At 40.6% G+C, this 27,886-nt stretch overlaps 1 protein-coding gene across 2 annotated transcripts; it reads right to left on the bottom strand.

The window, feature by feature from the left end:
* Positions 1-138: 138 nt before the first annotated feature.
* On the bottom strand, positions 139-27,399 carry LOC125885671 (general transcription factor 3C polypeptide 1-like). 2 transcript variants are annotated; one of them, XM_049571360.1, is made up of 41 exons: positions 26,921-27,399; positions 24,914-25,123; positions 24,547-24,723; positions 24,298-24,441; positions 23,028-23,124; positions 22,820-22,943; positions 21,335-21,514; positions 20,963-21,078; positions 19,545-19,597; positions 19,082-19,452; positions 18,897-18,965; positions 18,482-18,615; positions 18,260-18,384; positions 18,012-18,165; positions 17,122-17,225; positions 16,704-16,807; positions 15,282-15,590; positions 14,960-15,105; positions 14,526-14,623; positions 14,342-14,438; positions 13,597-13,780; positions 13,400-13,496; positions 13,115-13,247; positions 12,929-13,016; positions 12,525-12,586; positions 11,508-11,616; positions 10,449-10,591; positions 9,953-10,095; positions 9,792-9,876; positions 9,587-9,702; positions 9,446-9,505; positions 9,252-9,345; positions 8,979-9,151; positions 7,008-7,673; positions 4,898-5,037; positions 4,446-4,550; positions 4,068-4,354; positions 3,307-3,839; positions 3,025-3,211; positions 1,573-1,829; positions 139-635 (listed from the first exon to the last, which is right to left on the bottom strand). In XM_049571360.1, the coding sequence occupies exons 1-40, from the start codon at positions 27,139-27,141 to the stop codon at positions 1,617-1,619; spliced, it is 6,651 nt and encodes a 2,216-aa protein (XP_049427317.1). In that variant the 5' UTR covers positions 27,142-27,399; the 3' UTR covers positions 139-635; positions 1,573-1,616. The 2 variants fall into 2 exon arrangements, with proteins under 2 accessions (XP_049427317.1, XP_049427316.1); XM_049571359.1 differs by lacking the exon at positions 139-635 and having other exon boundaries at positions 1,429-1,829.
* Positions 27,400-27,886: the final 487 nt, after the last annotated feature.

The following is a 27,886-nucleotide window of genomic DNA, read 5'->3' as shown; positions in this document are numbered from 1 at the left end:
AGGCAGAGTTCCACATCACAGGAGCAATCTAGGAGATATTTAGGTGTGAGTGCTTGAGAAAGAGCAGCAGAGGGACACAATGGGAACAGTACGATGTGTCATACAGAGTCTGACTTCAACTGACTTGTGTGTTCAGGAAATTGGAGGATATTGCTGCGTGTTCGTGATTACAAAACCATCTGAACTGCTTAATTAGGCAACCTGGCTACAAAAATAGGCACTGCAGACATGAGCAAACACACATCCTCAGCTGACATGTTATATGTATGGGAGATTTGTATAAATATGTACTGAAGCTACACAATGTTAGCCTTCCCTTTTGTTTTTGTACTTGTAAACTAATGAATCTCTGTAGACACACGTTAAAAGGCCCAACCTTACATAGAAATATACGTTTACACCGTGGCTTTGGTTTCTGTATTTAATTTCCCTGTTCATGAAAACTGTACGGGGGTAAATTTTTATATATAACTCACCCACTTACATTTTATTACAACTAAATTTAGGCATAATTAAGGGAAGGCTGCTTTGAGTGACAGGCTGTCTTCTGATAGTGCCCTTGACTTCTCAGTCAGCTCCATCCCTCACTCCACCACAGCTCCAGCCTCTTGCCAAATATGGTCAATTCTGACTCCCTAAAAAAAAGAAGATAGAACCACCGTGATCACCAGTTGGTTTGTGGACTCCTGTTTTGAAGCCTTAAGTTCAGCATTTTGGCCGTCACCATCTTGGAACATTTACAATATTACCACCTCCAAAAGTCTAAGACGACATCTAGTCTCATATCATGATATAAATAATGCCCAGCAGTTCTTGTTCCCGTCCCAAAGAAAGCTACCCTCTGTTTTTTTTTTCAGAATACCATGGCCTCAGACTTTGAGGTGTTGAATCTCATCCTGAATGCTTCACGCAGGACAGCAAACAGCTCCAGTTTGACTCAAAGAAAACCAACTTCAGGGATTCTTTGTATGAAAAACAGGATGGGACTCATGGGATGTCACAATCATGTTGGAATTCACTGACACCACGTTTGGCTGCCTGAGATCTTCTGTATTCTTGCAGTAAAGACCAGGGAACCTCTCATCAAATTTGGAACTGGACATTTTTCAAATGTATTTTTCGGAGCTTTGAGCACCACAAGCTGAGGGCCATCTACTTCCATTATATTTGAGAGACAGCAGACATCTCTATGGCTGATATCTCCAACACTCGGCAACTCACACAGAAACTATCTAGACTGGTAAATAGCACTACAGGTAAAAGGTAAAATACGTAATTTTGTCTAATTCTGTCCCTTTAAGGCTGTTCTTTCACTGTAGTGAAATTTTACTGCCAAACGTGCCCACTTATCTGCACGGCAATTATAAGTCAGAAATGTAGTGTAATGCATTACATTAATAAATCATTCTGAGATACAAAAAAGGGGACACAAAACTGAATTTAATTCAAAGACCAAAAAAAAAAAAACCCCATACAAAAAAAATACATGTTCTGTAAAACCAGAAGTAAGAACCTGCTGACAAGAAACTTTGTGTAAAATAAGAGCTAAAACGTCAACACCTTATTATATACCTGATGTGATACCAGGCCAGGCAAAGTTACGTCCGTGATTACTTTCATGGGAGGCAACAGTTCCAGTGACGTTCATTTGGTAACATCTGACAGAGCCGCAGGCAGCAACTGATGGTGGGCTCATAAAACACCATGCCCGGGTCCTCAATCTTCACTTTTGTCTCACTGCTTGTCTGGTGCATGGAGCGTGCAAACAGCGAGGGTTTAGGAGTTTTAGCCAGAGTCTTCTTTGTCACACAGCCAATGTCGATGAGCGCCTGGGGAAGAGGCAGTGATAGTGATATCAGCCGCAAAACCAGAGTAAATATTCTGCTTTTACATTAAATAATATTACATTACACTGACGCTAGAGCTAGGTTGGTGTAAAAATTTTCAAACTGGTTTGATATTAAGTCATGTGCTGAACTGGACAGGTATACCAATTTTTACCACTAGGTGTCCCACTTGACTCAGCCCTCTCTCCCCAGTGGAAAACAATGACACTGTGGGTCCGTCCCAAGTCTCTTATTTTTATAGTGCTACTGCTAGCTCCTCGCTTGAACTGGAAGTTGTTTGAGGTCCGCCATCTTCTAGGCTGTCCCAAGTCTCTTATTTGTGCAGCGAGGAGCTAGCGCTAGGAGCTAGCAGCAAGCTTGAAGCAGCTACAAGCTAGGATGGTCAAGAGCTTCCTATCTGGAAGAGTTTTTCAGCCCAACGCCATGACGTATAAATACCCGCCCTCTACATCTGGCACATTTAAACAAGATGGCGGAGAAACGGTACAAGAGTAAGTACCCGTTTCATGCATTCTTTGCAATGAATCGCTGTAATTCACGTACCTACTTCAAAGAGTAATGATATTTCATGCAAGATTGTTATGTTGCAATTAGGTTTATTTCAGTCACAACCCGTTGCATTGTTTATTGGACTGTCGGTGATGTGCGGCTGCTACATGCAAAAGTGTGTGACCAGAGTCATGACAGCGGAGGGTGGGGGCTACTGTTTTGGTCAGCAAATATAATGAGACTTGGGATGTACCCATAGTAACACCAGACGCTGGCTGCTTTACGGAGCAGATCCAGCAGTGCCACCGTCATCAGGAATGGACGTTGCTTCACGTGACGCTTCAGTGGAAAGGACGTCTCATGTCTCTTAAACCGACAATGCTCGCTCATCGCTCCTAGCGCTAGCTCCTCGCATTTTTTCCTAGGTGGGAGGGGCTCAACAGCTAGCAAAGTCGGCTAGGTAAGATAACTAGCAGTAATTTAAGAGACTTGGGATGGACCCTGTGTCCAAACAGCAATAAAGCGTCCAAATATCGTGTCGCATGATGAAACATCGGAGCGCTCTGTCCACATTGAACACATTAAATGTGAACTTCTATTACATTTTGTAAACAAACCATGTAAACATAAGCTGTGCGCTCGAGATCAGACTGCAGAGTACTTGCTGAATTTCCCATTTTCCATTTACCTGCAGCAGGTCCAGCACCGCCATCGGCTGCAGCACATCCTTGTAATGTTCCACCAGCGACTGCTGTGTGAGTCCAGGTCGGAACATGATGTGGTACAGAATGGCCTCCAGCATGCCTTTACACACCTGTCTGTTAAGATTACCGTCGACCATGCGCCACGGCCGGCTGATGAAACTCACATTTTCACTGTGAGGATTAGAGGTTGGAAACAGACAGAAGATAAAGATGATACACGGGAAAGGAAAATGCGTAACTGATTCAGTAAGAGAGTTTGTACTTACTCATTATCGCCTACAGCAGGACTTGTTGGTGAAGAGCAAGCTTCTTTATCTCTTTCATCATCTCTACCGTCCACTGTGGCTTCATGATCTATCTTTTCTTCTTGTCTTTCCTCAGTTTCTACCTTCTCCCGTCCTGCCTCTTCCTCTCGTCCCTCTTCCGGCTGCATCTGCTTTCCTCCCTCATCCACCCTCTCTTTCTGCTTCTTCAGCTGTTCTTCCTCATTCAGTTTCTCTCTTGCTACATCACCTGACAAACCCTCTACACCCCGTCTGTTCTTGCCCTCCCCTCTGTCAACAGCCCTTTTTTTTGCAGGTGGTTCCTCCGGGTCATGTCGGACCTCTCGCCTATTTCTCATGCGCATGAAAGGGATGTTGTGCTGCTTCTCCAAAAAGGGAAGTTTGTTGGATGTTAAGCGAGACTGGGACCATTGCTTTGCGTTTACAGTCAGCAGCCATGGATCAGCGTGCTGCATGAGCACCCAACGGATGCCCAAACTTCCAACTTGTACCACCTGGCCTTCTTCTTGTAACTCCTGGGTCAAAAAGGGAAATTTAAATTAAGATAGAAACACAGAGGTAGAACAAACTAGGAAACTGAACATTCACAGAAGCTGTTGCCAAGCAGCAACTATAAAACCACTGACTATTAACGGTAACTAGGCTTTGAAGGGCTGCCAACTCTCACACAATGACTGAGTGAGTAAAACGCTGTGGTCAAGCCAGCTGTGGGACCTGCACTGCAGTGACGTGAATGTGTTTACCTTCATGTACTGCTGCAGGCTCCTGGTGCGTCCGGACTGCGGCTCCTCCAGGTGTGAATGACTCTGGTAGAAGTCACGTATATCCACGCCATTCTCACCAGCTGCATGTAAGCTCCTCCTGAGCTGAGCACATGCTTTAATATCCTGAGGAGTGTATCCTCTCTGCTCAACCAAACGCCTGTCACACTCCTGCTCGCTGTTTGGTGAGGAGAAGGAGCGGATGGACTGGGTGAGGGTAGAGGGCAGCAGGGATGGACCACATTTAGTCAAGTCCAGCGGTGGAGAGTCTAAAATTAAAAAAATAAAAAATAAAGAATTACTCTCTGCAGATGAAGCTGTGTTTGTATGTGTTAAGTGTGTACACGTGTTGATACTTACTCTCTATACTGAACACGTGGTGAGCAGGTGTGTTGCGCAGTTGCAGCCTCACAATACACGACTCCACCACGATGTTATCGTTGGTATTGAGGTTACGTATTTTGACTGGAAACAAAAATCATTTAACAAATCTGAACAGGGCTGCAACAAACACAAATTTCAATATGTTTTGGGTTTTGTTCCTGTAAGTAAGCTATAAAGCATTTGCTATTGACTTTTGACATACTTGTAAAGTCTACTGAGACAAAAAAAATCATAGTGGCCAAATAGTTTTTTACTCTTTATATAAAGATTAAAGTGAAACAAAACAAAGATAAAGTTTAATCCTGTGTGAAGTGATTCAAATAATGTTGCTGAAAAGCAGACTTTACTTTCTGCCATCCACCAGGGACAAGCAACACAGAAAACAACCATCTAAGAAAAGTGAATGAGTGAATAAAATCTAACTCTACCTATGCCAGGAGAGCAGTATCCACGCATCATCAGGTAGTTGGTGTGAGATGCTTGATGTGCCTTCACCTCCAGTCTTTTTCTCCCCTCACAATCCTCACCATCATCATCATCATCGTCCTCTTCTTCCAGAGCAGCCATACTGGAAGACCACAGTTTACCTCAACATTATTATTTTGTAAACAGTATGAAAAACTCCACAGACTATTAACCCCTGAATCAATCACAGTGAACGTTAAAGATGCTGTGCGATCTCATTTTGCACCTTTGTTACAGTCAGTGACAGTAAAGTACATTTACTTTAGTATTATACTTGTATTTCCTTGTGTATATCCATTTTAAATCTACTTTATACTCCTACACTACGACATTTCAGAGGGAAATACTGTACTTTTTACTCTACCATATTTATCTGAAGGCTTAAGTTACTTCTCAGAATAAAATTTTGCCTCTAAAATGATATATTGTTGAGGATTAAACTACCAATAAGTAACGCATATAAAGCATGATAGTTAAAATTTGCTCCACTTCGACCGACTACAACATTAGTAGTAATTGCCTAAATGCTTTTACTTTTCATACTTTCATTACTTTGTGTCATTTAGTACATTTACTTAACAAAACTTTAAATGTAGGACTTGAAAGAGTATTTCTAGTATGATATTGGTACTTTTAATTAAGTGAAAGATTTGAATATTAAATATGAATTAATTAATATCTCCTTCAGTCTGGTTTTATTGCAATCTGTGCTTTACTGTTTCCAAATTTGTCTGAACTGTTGAAGTTGTTAACTTTTAACTTTTTGTTGTATTTGCTGAAACTGTCACTATATCCAAACGGTACAACATGAGACAGAGAACTGTGAAAAGAACTCATGTCCTTCCTCCTCATGGCATTTATTTTAATCTACCGCGGCTGAAGAATAACAACCAATCAGAGCAGAGGAGTCTCTAACACAGCTGTTAATCATGCCAGTCACTACTTAAAATGAGAAAGTTTGCTCCGGCTGCCATGTTTAAAACAGTTGAGCCAAAACCAAACATCATCCACTGACCAGGTCACAAACATTCTCATTTTACAGCTAAACAGTACACTAGAATATGTTTCTAAAAACATCTGAAGCAAGAAATAGGCAATGCAGTGACAGAATCTTGATTCATATTTGATCCGCGCTGCCCAGTTTGATAGTTTGACCACTGTTCACGATTGACAGCTGCGTTAGCTGCAAAGTTTTATTAAAGTTATGAAACTGTAGCTTAAACAGCAGTGTTCTCATTATGTTGGGTACAGTTAACTGTAAATTCCCAGACATCCCATTGAAGTTTAGTGACATCTTAAACTATTTTAAGTTGCATTGTATGTTGTCAATTTATGTTTGTCTTTTGGTCTTGTTCTTTTGTGTTATGTATACACTGACATTTTGTTTGTAAAAAAAAAAAAATATATATTTTTTTCTTTCTTGCGGACTAGAGTGAGCGAGTGACCTCGATCCCCAAGTATTTAAAGCCATCTTGGCACGTTTTAAAGGGGGTAAGACTAAAGGGGCATGCCTCTACTTCAGAATTTAAAAAGAATAGTTTGGTATTTTGTAAATTTAACTTATACCCTGAGATTTTCCCAAATTAATTCAGGATAGCTAAAATACAGGGGAGTAATGAGACCGGATCAGAGGCATAGAGAAGCAGATCATCTGCATAGAGAAAAACCTTTAACTTTTGTATGCACTGACATTTTTACACAAATGAAGTTCTTCACTGGTGAATTACTTTGTTAGTTATTTTGATTTCCACTTGAGTGACATGCGACATATATATGGATGGCAGGATGACTTAAGGCAATGAAAAGGTGATCAAGATAGCAGTAAATGGACTGTAAGTACACTGTATCCACTATCATGGGGCTGGGATTTACAGCAGATGTTTTCAGGTGATGAAACACTCCATGTGATACACATGAGGTTATAAATCTTGTATTTGTGCTTCCTCTCTGAGAAAATGCAGGTAAATTGAATTTGTGGTCCTCTTAGCAACATCTCTTTAGTGTTCTCATCACTCTGAAAAATCTCTTCTAGTCTATGAATACAATGACATGCAGTGATGTGTGTACACTCACCTCTTGACTACGTCATTGTCCACCAGGGTGCTGTCCACCACCACCATCTGTTTAGGTATGGAGATGTACACGTTCAGCAATCCCAGAGACATCAGGCTGAGAGAGACCACACAGGCTCCACCAGGAGAGTTCATAGAGAACTGCAGCATGTCTGACGCATCTGGAGGCTCCTCTGAAGCTTGTGGTGCCACATCTGAGGCATTGGCCACATCTGGTGTCTCTTCTTTGGGCAGATGATCGTCTGTCTCTCTGCTGGACGGATCTTCACTGGAACCAGCTGTGACACAATCTTCTGGGTTTTTCTCTTTATCTTCTTTGTTTGTTGCGTCAGTTTTCTCGTTGCTTATCTCCATCAACAACTCTTCTCCTTCTGTTTTACTCTGGTCGCTCTCTCCCACCTTTGCCGAGTCGCTGTTTGCCTTTTCTGGTTGTGCCTCTGGTTCACTCACTGCTCTTTCTTCATCTTCTTTATTTTCACCTTGCCTTTTCTTCCTCTCAGACCCCATTCTTTTCACCGTCACTTCCTCCCCGTTTTCTGATCTGCTCTCGGTTTCATGGTAGAACGTAGTAATTGGTCTGTCGTCTCCCGTCCCATTGTTAATTAGACTCCTCAAGAAGCGGAAGGAATCAGTGCACAGAGAGTGAGGAAAACGCCACGAAAAACACCTGTCAGGACAGAGTGGGAGATGCTAGGTCAAAAAACACTTCAATCAAACAGAATGCAGTGTGGAAACGATTTAAATATTTCTGTTAAAATGAGACCAAATACTTTAACCTAGTATTCCCAGGAACTAAACTCAGAAACAACATCAGAAGCTAAAAGTTCCTACAGAGAATTCATGTTTGCGTTTACATGAAACAAGACAAAGTATTATCATGATGAAGCTGTTAGGTTTGAATCAATATTAAAAAAGAGACATGCAGAGCTTTTACAACAGTTTCAATCAGTTTTGCGTCATATGGCGTCATTACGGGGAAAAGTTAAGGTTTTTCATTTTCCCATAAAATTAAAATATGTCTTTCACATAAACATGAATCAAGCATATTATTAGTACAGATAAATCGGTCTATTCATAATAAACTCATTAAATTTTAAGTACACAACACTAATGATAAGCTAACTGTTACACGTGAATCCTTGAGCAATCATGTGAGCTAAGGTACTTATGATGGCAAGGTAAACTGGTAAGCTAACATTTACCTACTAATGTAACATCTTAGCCAATTAGATATAAATTAATCCAAGTGTTTTTGTGCCATGTGCACAGATGGAGGCTAATGCACCAAACCATGCTACAGCTACTATTGACTTGGCAGCTACAGGCAAACACAAACGAGAAAAGACCCCAAAATATTCAGTAAATTATCTCAAGTGCAACTCAGTTTTATACAGTATATATAGTAGAGGGTCCCTGCTCTTTCTCTCTTAGAGCGAAGGTGACCTTGGCCTGAACAATGCTGAAGACCCCTGAGCCATATTAGATTTGGAATAATAATGGCAGGCAGTGAGTCAAGGCACAGTGTGTTGAATGTGGTGAAATCCTGCCAAATGAGGCACTAAAACCATCAAAGCTCCAGAGACACTTAAAGACAAAACATCCGGGATGTGTTTGGAAGCCAATAGTGTCTTCCTAAGGAAAAGAGATAGGCTTCAGGCACAACAGAAAGTTGTCACAGCATTAACAGCTGACTGACATAACACATATCTACAGCCCAGTTTATTTTGCCTCCATTTTATCCATGTTATTCGTTTTTAAATAATTTATTTGGGAAGGTGGTCCTGGGAATCTTATTTTAACAATCAGAAGGGGGCCTTCAGTTACACAAGGTCGAGAACTGCTGGTAAAGAAGTCATTGCAGTTTTGAGACTCTTCATCAGAAATTACTTCACCATGAAGCAGAGACTTTTAATAGCAGGAACTACAGTACAAAAGCTTGTCAAGATATGCAAGTTATCTTCCCTCAGTGTACCTGTAGTAGGACTGGGACAGCTGGTAGGACATGGGCAGGATGGGCAGCGCCCGGTTCTTCTTCGGCCCAAACGGCTGGTTGACACGACGGCGGTTGACCAGACCCCTCTTCCTGCACTGTATGAACACTTGGCACAGCAGCTCCTGGTTATACTTACTGTACATGTGGAAGGTCTAAGAAAGAAGACAGATGGACAGTTGGTGTGTGAATGGGATTTTTGAGCAGTGATGCCAAAAAATAAAACTGCCCTCAAACCTTTAAAGATTGCCGTACCTGAAAGGATCTGGACGACTTCATCTGATTGTTGGTCATGGCCAGAGTGCTCTGGATCAAGTTATGTAACACTATGGCATGAATGTCATCAGTGCTGTAATGGACACAAACAAACAAACAAACAAACCAACCCGTAACCACTACCATACAAATTCATTTTTTTTCAGTAGAAGAAAATCTAATTGAATCCTCACCAGTTGAGAGTGTCTTTCCATGACACCTGCTTTGCACTCTCTATTGCAGAGACCTTAAACCTGTAACACACACATACAGCGTCACACTCAGCCATCACTGCTTGTCTTAAGTCAGCATGTTAAACCTCCTCCTCCTCTTACCGTGAGAAGAGCTGCTCTTTTGTGTCAGGCATGATCATATCATGAGCACTAAGTAGCACAGTGCTGAACTTCTGTCGGAGCAGCCGAGCATACTCAGAGAACGATTTAGCACAATCCTAAAACAACACAGGTAAAAAAAAATTCATAGTTCAACTTCAAGCTTTCAGAAAAGAGCAACAATAACACCAACAAAACAAAGACACACCTCTGGATTGTTTGGATCAGCAGGTTTCTTCTCCTCCAACAGCCTCATCAGAGGTTTGTCCTGGTACGCCTCGGCCAGACAGATCCTACAACACACAGCTGATGAATAAAACTGTGGGTTTGTGTTTGATACATGTGTGTGTTTTCATCCTGTGTACCTACCTGTAGTTCAGAAGAGTCTGAGGATTTTTGAGGATGTATCTTGTGCGACGCCCGACAGCTACGGATGTTTTATCCATTGATATCTCATACTCTGCCTGGAGAAGGTCTCTCACCACACAGTACGGTACGAATGGCCTTTTTAACTGCAACACATCAACAACATGCTGACTACGTTCATGTGCACAAAATATTCTGAACAACAACATATTCCTCCTCAGCTGTTTACATGGTTTATAAATACGAATATTCCACTAATATTCCTGCTTACTTATACTGCGGTTAAAGTGCCCTATCATGTTGTTTATTGTTTAATATATGGAAAAGTGGAACAGCTGGTGCTGCTTGTGTCATTTTGCTTCTTAGTATGGGGGGGTGGGGGGTTTAAAAAGCTTTCCACTGGTGGCCGACCTGTTGGACTTAAAAAACATCATAATTTTATTTAGAAATCTGTTTAACCTTCTTTCAAATTCATTTGTGACTGCTCAGATGTATGTACCTTGCTGTTGAGCAGGTGTGCGGCCACACTGCAGAGCATCATCAGTGAGTCTTCCTGTATAGACCAGTAGACTCTCTGCCTGGTCATCCTCTTCAGAGCTCGGTGGTCTGCCTCGTCGTGAGCAGGGGTGCGCTTCTTGGGCTCTTTAAAGGTGCAATGTTAAAAATATGATCAGAACTTAAGTTTAAAACATTTAAAAAATGAAGTTACATTATCAACAGAATGTGAAGAAATAACAGTTTTTACATCTAAGATGTCTCCGTATCGTGTTGCAGAGATATCCATTGAAATGAACATGCTAATCAGCTAGCCCCGGCTCAACCTGTCTTGTAATACCACTTGTACCTCAAGAGGTGATAGTGAGTCACTGTAGTGTCCAGTTTGCTCTTAGTCCAACATGAGGTAGAGCTACAGCCTCCAGTTAGCGGAACAGTAAACGCAAAGGCTACATTCACACTAACATGTTTTTGTTTTAAAACGTGCAACTTTTTATTAGCGCAAAAAGATGGCTGAAGCTCTTGAAGAGCAACCTTTATTACCATCTCAACCACCTGCTCCCGGATAGAAACCACATTGAGCGGCAAAGAGTAGAACAAAAAATAAAAAGAAGGGAAGCGAATTTGTAACATTCCTTTTAGACTAGAAAGTAACATTTAACATTGGCTCTTTACCACACTACCGAAAAACCTTTCTAATAGTGCTGATACATAGTTTTGATGTGTTTTCTTGCTATCATTATCTTGCTAAAACTGAGCAAAGCTATAACATAAATTAAAGGCTGGCACCTCATATGAAGGTGCCATAGCAGTGTCATTCTGACTTGCTCTTAGAGATTCAGCAGTTTGGTTGAATTCTGTGCATTCTTGCCCTGCTGTTTGTTAGGAGGTGTTTTATTTCATAACTGATGACTGTAAATTTAGACCCAGTAGTAGACTAATTAAATGCTGCCCCCCATTTCCTTGGAGCCTGTGGCCAGGTATTACACACTGCACCTTTAAGGCAAACAACAAACACAATGTGTCGGGTGTTTTCAGTCTTTAGTCCATCAGTCACATGTACCTTTTTTCTTTTTGCGTGGGGCCTTGACAACCTCCTTTTTGTTTCTCTTCCTCTTCTGTCTCTTTCCTCCGACCACCTGCTTGTTTCTGGAAGCAGGCTCAATACCCACCTGGTTACAAATACATAAGAACAGGAAACATTGTTTGTAGCCTGACCTCTTTGCTTTCGGCTGAAATGTTAGACCAAATATCACAAACACCTGCGTCTAAACTGGATATTAGAATCAGCTGAGTGTGTCATGCAAGCAACTTCTAATCCTGGCTGGGACAATCAGCTCTGCTCATTACTGTGCTGCACTGATCATAATGGAGACATAAAAAAGAGCAGGTGATGGTGTCTGTTGTTTAACTGTGAAAGAAGTGTTCTGAAAATTACATCTTCGGTAAAAAAAAAGCTCAGATAACATCGTCATTGGTTGGGGTGTAAATCACAAGTTTCAATTACAATATGATATTACATCGATGCTTTGGTCGATGATACAACATCTACTGAGATCACAAAGTCTGCCACGCTTTTCATTTGATTCAATTCAAGCAAATATGATCCATATAAGATGATATCAGTAAATATCCTCATTGTCTTTTTCTTGGCCATTGTCTGCCTGGTGCTATGCCACTGGCACTATTTGAATATTTAGGAAAGAGGTGTGCCCAGATGGAAATGGTGACGCAGGCATGCCATGTAAGTTTCAAAAGTTTAGTTAATGTTTTCACTTAATTATTGAAGAAACTCCTTTAAAATATGTAAAAAAAAAAAAAAGTTAAAAACACAGCCAGTTTATTAGGTACACCTAGCTAAGACTTGTGCAGTCAAATACAGATGATTCTATCATTTTTGTCCAGCCCAATTATATCAGTGAGGGTATGATAAAAAACAACAAACACCTTTCAGTATGACAGCATTACAAACCACATGATCACACTGTTGTATTAGTTTTAGTTACAGTGGGTGCAACCAATAACCTGTGTGTACATAAAAATAATAAAACAATGAAACAAAAAATGACAGAACTCATACCTCTACAGTTTCTACCGTCAGTGGTCGTTTGGTTGTCAGGTACCTAGGTTTAGTACTTCCTCCTGTTACACACAGACATATGAAAAGTATTTCATCGATGAGTGGAAGCACAGTGAGTGTGCTAGTAAACTTGAAGTTTGAAGGTTAATTTTGAAAGAAATCAGAGGGAGTAAGGCCCTGAAGGTTCCACAGAAGGGTGATGGTCAGACATCAAAGCAGACAACAACAGCATCACAGGCACTTGTATATTTAACTCATATCCTTTCATCTGTTTAAGGAACTCTTAATGCTGAATAAAAGAAACAAGTCAGCTTGTACAACAAAGCTGCGAAAGCTTTGTCATGACTGGACATGGAAAGAGGTTTAAAATACAGAAACTCATTATGTTCCAAGCAGCAGCTCACCAGCTTTAAATGCAATCCTCAGTGCATTTTTACTCAGCAGGCTCTTCAGTCTGATTTTGTTCTCCTTTGCCTCTAAACCACTCGGGGTCTATAAAAAACAACAACAGACACACATGCACAAACATTAGGCCTTATCTGATATTTAATATTGTCTCTGTCTGCATGCACTTACACACTGCTACAAACCGTTTTGACAGAAAGGAGGTGATTGGTCCACAACCAGTTGCGTTTAAGATGAGCAAAGAACTCAGAGTCCAGACCTCCTGCTCCTTTACTGTCTCCTGGTATCGACCCGTCGTCACACACTTCTCGACTGCCCCTGTGCGAGTGTGTGAACAGATATACATCAGTGCACCTTTAACACACTGGTGATTCTCTAAAAAGTATTTTCCTGAGGTAAAAGCTTAAATTTCAGCTTCTTTGATTTGATTATCTTATAAAAAACATGTGGGGAAATAATACTTCACTTACTTCAGCAGGTACGCCAGTCCTGCAAACACGTAGCGGTCATGCACAAAGGAGGGAGCACTTTCTTCTTCTGCTGCATTTCTCTTATTGCGGATTACCCCTAAAACATGCAAACACGGGCACATTTTTAAAAAGTGAAAAACATAAATTTCCATTCTGCTTTCATATGCGTGTGTGTGTGTGTGTGTGTGTGTCTGTACCCAGTGGTGTATTGAGGCAGACACACATCAGGTCAAACCAGTAGCTTTCCACATCTTCAGCGGTGTTAAATTTGTACTGGCGCTTCTCAAATGGTTTGTCGGGCGACTCTGTGACCAGCCAGTAGTGAGGCTCAGCACTGGTGGTGTCAACAATGGTGGCGTTACGCCTCAGGTACACAAACACCTGCATTAGTGCAGTTTTTGGGGAAAAACATGAGACATGATTTTACTTAATTTTGAACCTCTATTTTACTGATATGACATTCATGCTCTATTTAAGTCACATGCAAACAGTGTTCCCAGAGCTTGGCGCGCCACATTTCGTTGCTTGTGGGCAGTTAGGACAGTCCAATAGAAAACAATGCAATCAAACTGATTTAGTTGCTGACACTGCTTGTGTCGCATCCACTTAGGACACGTGTAACCTTCGTAGCTTTACGTTAAGTATGTAACTTTAAGTACACAACATGACAGCGCCATACCTTGATGTTCTTACAGTTGTTCTGTTCTGTTTCTGTTTACACACTGTAGATATTTAAAAAATGTTAAATTTAGCATGTTTTGCATTCACTTATTTAACACCAAACTTCAAGAGAAAAATCAGGGACATTTGTCTCCTGCCCTTCTTTCAAACACAAACTCTGTGTTTCATGCAGAGATCAGATCAGTAGTCAAAGGATGGACATCTTTCCTTCTGTGTGGTGTATTTACAGCACTGGCAGACTTGACTGTGGTTACTGTGTACCTGGTCTTTCTCCTTGAACTTCTCCACAGGACCAAACTGCAGCAGACCCATGTAAACCAACTTCTGCAGATTCTCATGGAACGAGAAGATGTATTTCCTGTTGTGAAGAACCAAAAAATACTCCATTTAGAATGTCAGGTATGACGCATTATAGACGAAGTGAGAGAGAAAAACAGGAAGTCACCGTTTATAAAGCAGCTGTCGTCTCATTCTGGCGGGCAGCGCTCTGATGAGCTGGTGTTGCTTCACAGGGTCGTAGAGATATTCCTCCAGTCCTTCCACCTGTGGACACAAGTCAACAAATATTTCTTTATGTATTACATGTGTTGCAAGCTGCGCTTTCAGAAACAGGCCATCGACAATAAATAAAATGTCCACATGTGCAACTTATAACACAAAATGGAATCTACATTAAGCTGCCAGTTTATTAGGTCCACCTATATGCCTAATATTTTGTGTTTTATTTCATTTGTTTTATCATTTACATCAATCAGGTTAAACTAAATGTTAGAATCTTCTTAGTCTAACTCAGTACAGTTCAACAACATCACATTACACAGAAGGTAAGTGGGACTGAGTGAATTAAATCTTATAAAAAACAAAAGTTTGTTTTCTCACCTTATAATTGATCTGAATGACCTGAATGAAGATGGAGAGAGGCAGGCAGAGCAGCAGGTCGCCGACCCTCGCCCAGCCACTGCCAAACTCCTTGTGCACACGGACAGGAGGCATGAATTTCTTCCATGAATCCTCGTCAGCATACACTATCAGAGACAGGCAGAAGATTAAAAAGAAATCAAGGTGGTTAGTTGGGAAGCTGTTTATACAACAACGTGCCTTTATTCCCTACAGATAAATCACACACTGGTTTTGATACAAACAAGTGAAGTCATTAAAAAAACAAAATTTACTAAAGGAGTTATAACACGCGCTCTCTCACCTTTCATGTCAGACTGAGAGGGACCAGGTGTTGCTTTATCCTTCTGCTCCACCTCTTCTTCATCACCTGATGATGATGGTATATCCAAATTACACAAAGTAGAATCTGCTATTTGTGCGCCATGGTTGTCTGGTTGTTTTGCATCAGCATCAGTGCTGTGTATGTCTGCTGGTGTCTCACTGGTCGAGTGGGAGTCAGGGGAGTTGTGTCGGAGCGGGTGCCCGTATATCAGGTACCAGAGGAAGTTATGAACAAGGCGCAGACGATGCATCTTAGGCTGGAAGCCAAAAGTCTTTCCCAATCCCCGAACTATAAAAGCAAAGGCAGAGAGAGGACAAAGAACACAACAATGAACGGTAGATAAAGGGGATATCAATACTATGAATATACAATCAAAAAGACACTTCAATAGAGCAGCAAAGAGGGTGAAGTTCCAAGTTTTAAAAACATTTTTCTAAATGTGAATTCAAATTCAAAAGTCCCCTTTTTAACTGGGCCCTAAATTCATGGAAACACTTTCTCTGACCCCGGAACTGACCATTCACTAAGCCCCGCCCCTTTGTGATGGTCCGTCGAAGCTGTCAATGTGAGCATGGAGCCCACCCTGTAACTAACTGCCTGTAACTTATTTTGGGAAAAACGAAACAGTGATTTCAGAATGAAGCAGACAGAGGGGTCTACAGTCTGTGTTTGAAGGATATATCCAGGATGTCAAACTGACTCAGCAGCAACAACAGGTTAAAAAGACAAAGATAGTTAGAAGCTAAAGCCTATATATAACTATAGGCTACAGATCACAGTGTGAAAGTGAACACCACATCACTGCTGATCGCCACAGAAGACAATGAATATAAGGGGAAACTTTGCTGATATTGAACCAGCTATGTGGCATCACTGTGTGCTGATGACCAGTGTTTGGCTTCTCTATGTGCCACCACTGCGCAGACTTCCAACTGTCGGACAGGTGGGGAGTTCCAGGGAACTGGAACTGAACCCGCAGCCGCTGCAGCAAGGATACTTCCCCTGCACGTGGGACGCCTGCCCCCCCCACTGAGCTACAGGGTAGGCCTTTATTATAATCATTAAAAAGCAAAAGCAGCATGTGTATACATTCAGTAGGCTATATCTGCAGTAGCTAGCTATCTAATTCTACACTTTTCAGGGTCTGATTTTAGTTTTGGAACAGGGAAGAAACAGTATTCTCTCCAGGTAAAAAGTATCATTAATACACGACGTGCCCAAGGCACAACGTTTTGCTCAAAATCCACAAAACCAGCCTGAAAATGAAGGAAATCTGAAACGACCGGGGGTGGGACTAAGCGAAGGGTCAACTGACACTGAAGAATAGACCTCCAGATTTCCATCCAGACAAAAGTATCTCCTCCCATTTTGCAGCTTTTCTAATATGCAGTGAAACAGAACCTGTTGTGGGCTTAAACTCATGGTCTGCTATGCTTTTGGTTCCGCCCGTCATGTCATCAGACCATTCTCCTTGTTCTCTGGCTTTCTCTTCAGCGAGCTGCAGACTGAGGGACAGAGAGGGACGATCAAAGTGACAGAAGGAAAGACAAAACAACATACAAGACGTAACAACAACAACAACGTTTTTCAGAGAGCTTGACTTTTAAATTTTAGATATAAAGGACACCAACTGCTTCTAACTCCTGCAAAGCTTTTTACACACTTGATTTTCTCACACTTATCTTATTGTGCTACAAGCTGGCCACCGGCTAGTGTGACTACACTAAAACCATAAGCAGATCCATAGGCAGAATGAATATAATCAAAAGTATAGTCAAAGGACTTAAAACCTTTTTTGGGGTATTTGATTTGTGCTCACCGTACAGCTGTGTAAGAGCTGGAGATTCTGAAGCGGACCTGTTCAATGACTCGGCTCACTACGTCATCGTTGGGCTGAATGGATGGATGAACAACCATCTCAACCTGCATGGTAAAGAACATTACACAGAAAGAGGGGTTAAGTGGTGGTGGTGGGATAACAACGATGAACAAAGATTAGCATCTTCTCTAGTTTTCTGTACATTTGTTATGTGTGTGGTGTTGCTTCTTATTATTTGTTTTCTATTTGTAAACAAGCCAAACACCAACTATAACCGATGTTTAGAATATTAGAGTACCTAATGACATGCAATGATAAATTTAACAGTTCTGTTCCTATTGTGTGTGGAGAGCAAAGATTTGCCCAAAATAGCACAGGACACACTCACTGATCCCACTCAAGAACAATCAGAGTCCTGAGCCTCACATTTTTAACATGCCCCACACCACAGGAAGGAAAATCTGGCAAGATAATCTGTACAGCCATCTTACAAATCAGGGCTTTGCTGACGATTCTCAGGAGTGGGGATCGGGCCCAAAATCGATCTGATTTTCATGTAGTATGTGTCCGGCATCAGGATAGCAATTTACTAGTTTCAAGCCTATGCTGAATGCTAACACTCAGCAAAATGTCAAACTATCCCTTTCATTGCTTAAAAACGACAAAAACATGAATTAAAAAAAATCTCCAAGGGTTATTACATTAATTTATCCAAATGTCTTGTAGTTACAACAACTTCAGATCAGCTACATGCCTTAAAAATGTCTGTTAATAAACAGGACCACAAGGGAACAGTTTCCTTTATTATGTGTAGTTAGTAGTTTTATTAACACAGTGGATGAAATGAGGCTTGAAAAAATGACCATAAAGGTGTGGTGTGTGTCACTTACATTCTTAGTGATCCCATCCTGTATGACGGTGGTCCTGTAAATCTTAAGTAAGCCTTCTCTGGACAGACTGTCGACGAGACGTAAAATAGTCTTCCTGCAACACTTGGAGCTGGACCCGACCTGCTTCTCATCGTCATTGATTATCTTCTGTAGCCTGGAGAAAGACAGCATGTTGACATTGTTGTTCCCGTTCTCACAGTGCGATAAAATGCTCTGAAATGAACTGATGACACTGAAGACAAACTGACGGGAAAAGACCCTCGATGATTTTTAAGCTGTTGACTGCCTCAACGATCAGGTTCTTCCTCCTCAGCAGGCGGTACGTCTCATGGGATCTCTCCCAAACCTTGTGGGATTTTTTACGTGGAGGGGCCTGCAAGAGGTGGATTGTGTTGTTTTCAATGCTCATTTCAAACAATGAAAAAACAAACAAAAAAAAAAACAAGCTTAAACCAACTCATCAGACTGACCTGCGGTGTGCAAACATCTTTAACAACCACAATGTTGTTGTCCACTGGCTTACTGGCTGCATTCAGCCCCTCACTCTGGGGCAAAGCGCTGGAGGAATTTGAGTTGGACTCGTCCTCCTCAACTTGAGCTTGTTCTGATAGAAGAGATAGTCTGAATTAAATATGACTGGACAGAACAAAAGGGTGCGAATCTCTAGGCAGCTTATGATTCGATTCTGATTTAAAGGGGTACAGTTGTGCCCTCTCTCTGTATCTTCTTATTTTCTGTGTTCAGAAGTTTATGGGCGTGTACCCCCACAGTGCTCAGGTGAGGTCTTGGTAGAAAACAAGATGAAAATGTTACTTTTCCTTTGAAGTTTGCCTGCTGCTGTAGTTTAGTGTGTTTAGTGTGTTTCAGCCCATTTGTGCAAATTACCCGCTCTGGGAGTGGATACCAAGTCAGACGTCCCACTGGTCACGGATTTGCTGCAGGCTGGGGTTTCACCTGAATGATGACAGAAATTAATTAAACAACATAAAGAGCTGTAACTGCCCGTTAACTGCTGCGTGGACACTGAAATCATGACTGAAAAAATGTGCACAGGTTTCATAAGCACTCACTTTCAGCTGGTGTGGGCTGTACCAAGGGGATCTCAGATTTAATTTCATTAATTTCCATCCTGCTTTTCTCCCCTGCCGTTGTTCTTTTTACTCCTGCTTCACCTCCTTCCCCATCCACTCCTTCATCTGCTGCATCCACTTCTGCATCGCCACACGTCTGCCCAGCTTCCTCTGCATCTTTGTTTCTTCCTCTACCTGCCTTATGAACCTTCTTTGCTGCAGTACCTTTGGTGTTTTCTTTGGCTACAGACGTTGAGGACGATGGTGTTTTGACATCAGCATCTGATGTCTGTGGTGCCGAAGAGAAAAGAAGCTTCTGCCGTTCCTGCTCCTGAGCAAACAGTTGGAGCTGATCACTCCCGCCAACACAACTGTCAAGAGAAGTAAGCAGAACAATAGTTTTTGTCACGATGTGGTGTTAAAGTAAAAATTTGAAGAGCTACACTCATTTATAGATACTCACTTATGGCTGATATATTTCGTAGTCCTCTGCCGACCCTCGTCCTCCATGAATCCCTGCAGGGTGAAAAACATCACACATGCAAAATAATTAGTAGAAAAATGGAAACACTTTTACCATATAACACAATATGTGATTAAATACTACATATATGATGCTATCCTATGTGGCAAATTACAGTCTCAGGTTGAATCAACACCTCTCTCACACAGTTTAAACAAGATTAGATTCTGTAAGGCTGTACTTGGGCAGAGGTGCTTTAAGCTAAATGCTAATGTCAGCATGCTAACATGCCCACACTGGCAATGTTGCTGTTTAGCAGGTGTATTGTTTACCGTGCTGACCGCTAGTTAGCACTCACACATTATAGCAGGGGCTGATGGGAGTGTCATTAATTTTGCAGGTATAATTATATATCGTGGCTAAAAAAGTAAAATGAAGGCAGTATTCATTTAAGCCCGGGTAAAGTAAAACGAGAGATTTGTTCGTAAACACATTATTAGAAGATACTTCAGGATTTTTTGGGCAGGCCCTAAATCTTGGCTTGATGATGCACTGGGGCCATCCTCATCATAAACCCACCCTACACTATATAAACACAATAGCGCATCACATCAGAGATTCTCCCCAATTTTTTTTTGGCAATTTTCAACCAGCTGTGTCGTTGCAACGTGGGCAGCACATGCAAATGACCAATGCAGAACCTCTCTCCCTTTCTACGGACACATCTCCCACAATTTCAAGGCTGAGAATACTGCTTATTTTTTCATGATAATTTTAGATACCTCATGATTCAAATTTGGCTGGCTACTTAATGATATTTTTTCAGACTACATATTTATTTTTGCTTTACCCCGACTTTAAAGCAAAGAACCTCTGGTCACTCAGTGTAAGCACAGCAGCATCAGCAGCCTTATCGAAGATTAAAATGTTACCATTGCATGTCTAGTGCCCATCTATTCAGTTAAAAAGAAATTCCAGTCAAACAAACAAATCCATGAGCTTCCACCTGAGAACAAAACAAACTTTTAGTGATTCAATCAGATCACCATCATCTCTGGTCATCGCAGCATTTCAAAGAGGAAGTGGTTTCTTTGTTATGGCTGACCTCTGCTGGAAGTTGTGTGGGTGGGACGCCCAAACATATCCGACAATTGAGAGTATTCTGCAACGTGACTGCATTCACTAACTAACACCCCATTATGTAAGATATTTTTACAAACTCTCTGCTCCCGTAACTGCACATTAATGATTTTAACAACCTTCACTGGTTTAGATTAACCTGCATTTTCAATCTGTGTTTCAAAGGAAGGAGTAATAAATAAAGAAAAACTCCTTCTGGATAAAAGGAACAAATTTATATTGATGGCAAAAGAAATGTCTCTGTGTGGGAAACATTGTATTAACAGTGCAGGTCTTACCTTTATCATACCATCCCTCTCCAGCCTTCGGCAGATCATACGCGATTCCAGCTTGCCGACGTTCATCCTTAACCCGATACCACGCTGAGGCATTCCCTTTGTACCAGCGGATAACACTGCATCACAACAAAAAAGACACAGGCAAGACTTAATTATAAAGTTGGAAGAGAAAAGTCATTATTAGATAATTAAAGTGCAATCAATAACTGTTTGGACATTTCTTTATTGTCCTCTCTGTCCTCCTGAACACTGGCTCTAAATAGGAACAATGGCTTTATAATAATATATTAGACTTATACAAACCCTTTTATTTACCTGACACACAAAATCCCTGAAATCTGTTTGGCAAACATGGACAGTGATCAAACGTACCAATGTGATAGGCCTGTGTAAGGACATCGCTCTCCATGATTCGGCCCTCTGGAGGAAGAGCTCTTCCTCTCGTTCCATTGTCATCTTCTTCGTCCTCGTCCTCATCGTCATCATCCTCGGTGACACCTTTCTTCGTGTACGGCTTTAACAGTTTCAAACAGCGCACCATCACTTTCTTCCCTGGAGAGCAAAGTGAAACGATGAGGTGCATTTGTTAGGACAGTGACAAGTCTAAACCACTAAATTAAAACACATCAGCCACAGTGTTTTTGCAGAGATATTAGCATCTCATAAATATGTTAAAAAGGAAAAGTTAATTAAAGGTTCACTTGCTACCTTTTTCAGAAGCTTTCAACCACATCTGTGGAGTTTGGACCGTGAGTTGAAAGCTCTGGAGAAAGCTAGTTAGTGGCCTTTGAAATGGTATCTTTTTTTTTTGTCAGGATACTACTTTCATTTCAAAAAATGAACTTTCATGTTCACCTGAATGTTGTATGTATAACATCACTACATTATTTTAAAATATTCCTACAGTAAGTAAGTTATTAGATTTCTGTCACTACATTTGTAACAAAATGGACCTTTCATCTTATCTTACCTGGTATACGACTAAACCTATGAAAAACATTAAACTTTTTGTTGTATTGCACAGTAAAAAAAAATATACCATTATGCACAGCAGCTGGCATGTTTAGTGCAACGAAGTAGAGCTGAAACTATACGTTGATTAATCAATTAGTCAGACATCTGCAATGTTTTGATATCTGGTTAATAAATTAAATAATTTCTCAAGCAAAAATGCCAAGAAATTCCCAGGTTTTAGCTTTGCAAATGTGCAGATTTGCTGCTTTTCTTTGTTTTAGGTAATTTATAAATTGATGTCTTTGGGTTTTGGACTGTTGGCTCAGTGAAACAAACTATGTGAAGACGTCACATTTGGCTCAGGAAACTTGCGAAGGCCAATATGGACAATTTTATTGTCTGTTTTTAAATGATTAATCAAGAAATTGGCAAAGTAATCGATATTACAAAGAACTATTTATGTCTCAGTATATCAAAACATGAGAATGAGATGGTGCCTGTGAACTTTAGAAATGGTCCATTATGTTTTTGGTATTTTACTAATTTATTCCAACTAAAATACTAACAAACTGTTTATAGTTTCACTTTCAATTTAAAATGTTCAGGCAGTAGTTTCATTCAGCAATTTCAGATGACAAGAAAATAAAAAAGCAGCAACAACTCAGTAAATGGAAGACAAAAATGCCATTTTAAAAATGGGCTGTCAAATAAACCATTTACCACATGCTTACTATAACAATCGCTAATATTTACAATAATTATCATAACTGATTTGGTTTTGATTTGACCTTACTTCTGATATTGTGACAACAAGGTATTAACATATCAAACATATGTGTGTGCGATGAACACGTACACCGTCATGCTGTGTTACTATATACTGGTGTTTCAGTGGCACATTACCTTTCTTGTTAATACAGGGCCCGGCGCCGGGGTCCAAGTCCTCCAGAGGGTACTGGCAAAACTCAACCAACTTGGCAGATCGCATGTAGTGAAATGCCCGTTTCATAGTACCATCATCCACACTCTGCAAGACAACACACAGTTATTACCACATACAGGAAGACAAACACACACAGAGGCTGACAGACACTCACAGGGAGATACTCACAAGGTGTTCTCTGAGTGTGACCAAGGTGGCAAACTGACCAGGTGACTGCTGGAGAAGGTTGGACACGTACTCCATCAGTATGTCATACTTAGTCCTCCTGAAAGAGCAGAAGGGGTTGAGGAAGAGTTTTTTAAAGAGAGACAAAGACAGGGAGTGGCAGGGGGTACAGACTTAAGGTGCTCCTAAATCTTCATCCTACATTTATAAAAGCACAACCATCAGCTTTGTTGCTTGTAAACACCTTCAGTAGTGCAAAGATTATGCAGACTTGAGCTGCATGTCTATGACAGAGAAAAGACGCATTCAAGGGTACACTTTAAACTAAATGCTGCCGTCGACACAATAACAGTGCTAACATGCTAATGATTACTATGTTCACCGTCTCAGCAGATCAGAAATACTTTCTTGATCCATGGGGAAATTAGCTTTTTACTCTTGGTAACATGCTGCTTGGTTGGAAAGCAGTAGCACTTATGTGTAGAGTGTCACATGGCATGTTTGAAATTTAAGCCTACGTTGTGTAGAAAGATGTCTCAGCATATTATTGGTGTTTCCACTCTTACTTAAGATTGTCATTTTACAGACATTACAAGCAGCACTGCTGTCATCTTTCTTAGTTAAATGAAGCCATGCTTTGGATCCCCCCCCCCCCCAAATCTTTCTTGTTGCAAGTTTCTAGCTCAGAGGCAAATGACTCTGACTGATAGGACAGTTTGGAACTGGTTCTCAACTGGAACCAGTTTTCGATTCCTATACCTAATAATAACTAAGTGTGTAAAGGAAAATGGTCTTAACAGCTAGAACCGCCTGGTAAGTTCAGAAAATTTCATCACTTCAGCCTTTAAATCCAGGTAAAACCAACACGTATGATCTTACAAAAGCCAAAATCTAAGACAATATCTAGTCTCATATCACAAAATCGATATAATGATATATTGCCCAGCCCTAAACTACACTCTTGGGTAAATTAGAATTTTGACCAGTAGATTAAGTGTTAATGGATCACCACCAGTTATTACTTTTCATCCCCAGGACACAATTTATATTAACCAAATTTCACAGTTTTTAAAGATCCCAGTGTTTCACACAAAACTACAAATGTCAACCCCATGGTGGTGCTAGAGGAAAAGTATAGGGATCATCATTAGGATTCATACGATGGGGACGTGGATGGATGTCTGTAAAAATTTCAGTGCAATCCATCTAATAATTGTTCAGACATTTTGGTCTGGATCAAAGTGGAGGACTGACGGACAGACAATAAACAGACCTGTTTATATGGAAGCGTTTGAGCTGCAGAAGAATGGAGTGCTGCTGTTGTCCTGTCTTCAGTCGAGTGCAGTGAGACTGCATGCTGATGAGTCCATATTTGACAAGAGCTTTCCTCATGTAGTGCAACTTTCGGGCATCGATCCTGTTGAAACCCAACAATGACTGTTACACAGTGCACATCTGCAGCTTATAACAGAGTAAACACGGAGCAGCATTGACACTGTGCTAAATGGAAGTGTATGCGTACTTGAAAGAGCACCCATGGAGATCTCTTTGTAGCTCTCCTTGCCATCGAGCTCGGCCTACTCGCTCCAACACACAGTACGAGTCATCGTTCAGTTTCAAATCAGGATCGCTCTCAATACCAATCAAAGTTCTGAATCGCAGTGTCTGAGATGCCACAACAACAAGCTTTCGGCCATATCTGAAAAGGTACAGGTTAGAAAGAAGAGGGGAAATTAGACAAATGTGAAGCTGTGCTTAACTCTTCAACAATGTAATTAAGTGAATAACTTTTGTGGTCAAAGCTTAGATATTTGTCTTAGTGTTAAAGTGAAAAAGACAGTGAATGGCTGCTGAATACACTTAAACACTATCAAACAAACTGTACAAACCTTTCAAAAGCCTCCTGCAAGTTGAGTAGTGGAGTGAGGGACTTGGAGCGGACATGCTTAGTGATATCTGTCCTCTCCTTGAAGAATGCACACGAGCCCTGGATACCATTCTTGTTCTCTAGAATAATGTGGACTGGGTAGATGTCTTTGCGTGTGCCAGAAAAGTTCTGTGTTGTTTCAATGCCTGTTTCAGGGTCGATATCTTTAAATCTGAAAACACACACATGCATGCAAACACAAAATTTACATCAGGACATCAAAACTCTAAAACAAAAAGGCATGTGGATTGAAACAAAAAAAATATTTAACAGAGTCCTTAATGTCTTTCTTTAAATAAACTGACACTCTTTAATCAAGAAATGTATACTACATCAAATACTTTCACAAAACCATGATGATCCCAGCTCCCACACTGCAAGTGTACAAACTTAAGTTTATGGAAAACAGTACTAAAAAACAAATAAACAAACAAACAAAACACTCCCACAATATTTTTTAACCTGGCTGTAGGGATTTGCTTTCATTCAGCCACATGTGCATTTGTGAGTTTGGACTCTGATGTTGGGAGATAAAGCCCTTTCTTCATTTTTCTTAATCTGTTTCTTGCAAGTCTCCCAGGAAGTATAGTATTAAATCACTGAACTACTGCTATTAGATTTCCCATGATTGGGAACAGAAACCACGAAAAACAGCCTAAACCCAAGGATACAAACGTATGTCCACATACTTTTGGCAAAATGGTGTGGGTTTCTAATAGTGTGGCTTTATTAAATGTCATACTATCACAAAGACAGGACAACACATGATCTTTTGTTTCTAAAGGATCATTGAGGAAACTACATTCAGTCGCCTGTCAGTGATTGTGGTCAGTCACATAAGAGTCAGTGGAAAAATAACAGAAACACCTCTTGGTATAATTGGGCAATTCAAAAGCAGCACAAACTGTAACCTCCACAATGACCATTAAGTTGAGGTATGATTTATTGTAAGGCTGTTGTATTAGACTGCATTCACTTTAGCTGGGTGGACCTTAAACACTCACAACTGAGTGTGTTTCTCTGGAAGAAAGCATTCCCACTGAAAATGTCTACAGTGTGGCCTATAAATTATCTCGAATAACCAGGATGTCATTTAGGGATAAGTTGGGAAAATGGCGTTTAAAAAATGGTGGTAAAACTCTTCAAAATATATAATTAACTGAAAAACTTTTGAGGTCAAAGCTTAGATATGTGTCTTACTTTTGAAGTGAAAAAGACAGTGAATGGGTGCTGAATACATTTATACACTATCAAACAAACAAACTGGCCATGAAAGGCCTAACCCAATGTTCAAGGTATTGTAACTCTCCGGAGTCAGTAAACAGGCAGGTAACACCACAACCTGTTCAAACATCTCCTCTTTGGTAGGCCTTACAGAAAACTGCACACCAAAACAATCAATCAATCAATTTTATTTATAAAGCCCAATATCACAAATCACAATTTGCCTCACAAGGCTTTACAGCACATGACATCACTCTGTCCTTCGGACCCTCGCAGCAGATAAGGAACCCTTTAACAGGGAAAAAAATGGTAGAAACCTCAGGAAGAGCAACTGAGGAGGGATCCCTCTTCCAGGACGGACAGACGTGCAATAGATGTCGTACAGAACAGATCAACATAATAAATTAACAGTAAGAACCACACAAGAACAATATCTTTCAACAGACTGAAACTATGATGAACACTTTACATCAATAATATGGTGTCAACAACCTGTATCATCAGTCAATATGAATATAAGCACGCTGTATATACTGCCAACTCTAACTACCTGATGAAGCAGCCTGTCACATTAATAGCTCCATATTTATTCCAGCAGTATCTGCACTACTGACTTGTTGTTCGTCCTTGTTTCAGCTGTTGTGCCTGTGTCTGTGTAGGTACATTGCGAGTAACAAAAAATTTATATGTGGCCATCAAAGCTGTTTCTGATTGTTACTCATGCTGAGCAGAGCGTTAAACTCACCTGTCAAACAGCACCACATCTTCTCTCTCCTTCGGAAGCTGATAGACTTTCAGGTCTGTGTTGCTGATAATTGACCTCCAGATGAGCTCCTTGGTGCAGTCGTCGAGCTTGAGGGGAAACTTGGGCTTAGTATTTTCTAGTCGTATCCACAGGGAGGGAATAGTTATCCCGTCCAGTCCCTCCAAAGCCACTTCATCCACCACTATACTTAGCGCATCCATAGCATACCACCGACTGAGCTAACGCTAGCAGCTAGCTAACATGCTAAGATGCTAATATGACAACAACGAGCTAAGCTAGTAGCCTGTGCTCGTTCCGGGCTTATAAATGCACCAAGTATTACAATAGATTGTCCGCGTACTGAAGCTATTTCGGAACTGATACCGGTATTCAATAATTAATTTTATAAATGAAGAGAAATCTGTTCACAAAATTCTTTCTCCAACTTCCAACTGCAATGTCTCTGTGTGCGTACTTACGTCATACGTCAACTTTGACCTCACGTTATATTTACGTCCTTTCCCAAATAACAAAATCCACCAGGTGGAGTTAAAGGACAGTTTGTGAATTATTTTCATCAATACAATAAAGTAGAATATTTTATTGTTTTGAACAGACACATAACAGACTGTTTAGTCCCACAAATATTTGATTAAAACATATTGGTTTCTCATTACTGTGTACAAAATGTGTACATATTTCTCAGTAACCATTAGCAACTTTATATCTATAGTTATATCTAAATACATTTGCTCGAGTAAGCTATTGTACAGATTTGAGCTCCCTGTTCTTACTTGAGTATTTCCATAGTATGTAACTTTTTTGTATTTACATTTACGTTTACATTTTAGAAGGAAATATTTCACTTATTACTCTACTGTCATTCAGCTACTACAGTTCAGATTAACATTTAGATAGATCAGATTTACATCAAATTTACATTAAACTTAATGTGATCACTTAATA

The sequence above is a fragment of the Epinephelus fuscoguttatus genome, linkage group LG3, assembly GCF_011397635.1.
Source record: "Epinephelus fuscoguttatus linkage group LG3, E.fuscoguttatus.final_Chr_v1".
Lineage (NCBI taxonomy): Eukaryota > Metazoa > Chordata > Actinopteri > Perciformes > Serranidae > Epinephelus > Epinephelus fuscoguttatus.
The sequence above is the reverse complement of the archived record's forward strand: the minus strand, read 5'-3'. Positions and strand labels throughout refer to the sequence as shown.

Coding starts and splice junctions, on each gene's coding strand:
- LOC125885671 (XM_049571360.1), bottom strand. CDS start 27,141: ATGGATGCGCTAAGTATAGTGGTGGATGAAGTGGCTTTGGAGGGACTG. Junction 23,125..24,297: donor AAACGCTTCCATATAAACAG/GTCTGTTTATTG, acceptor CTGCTCTTTCAG/GAGGACTAAGTATGACATAC. Junction 9,506..9,586: donor AAAGAGCAGCTCTTCTCACG/GTAAGAGGAGGA, acceptor TGTGTGTTACAG/GTTTAAGGTCTCTGCAATAG.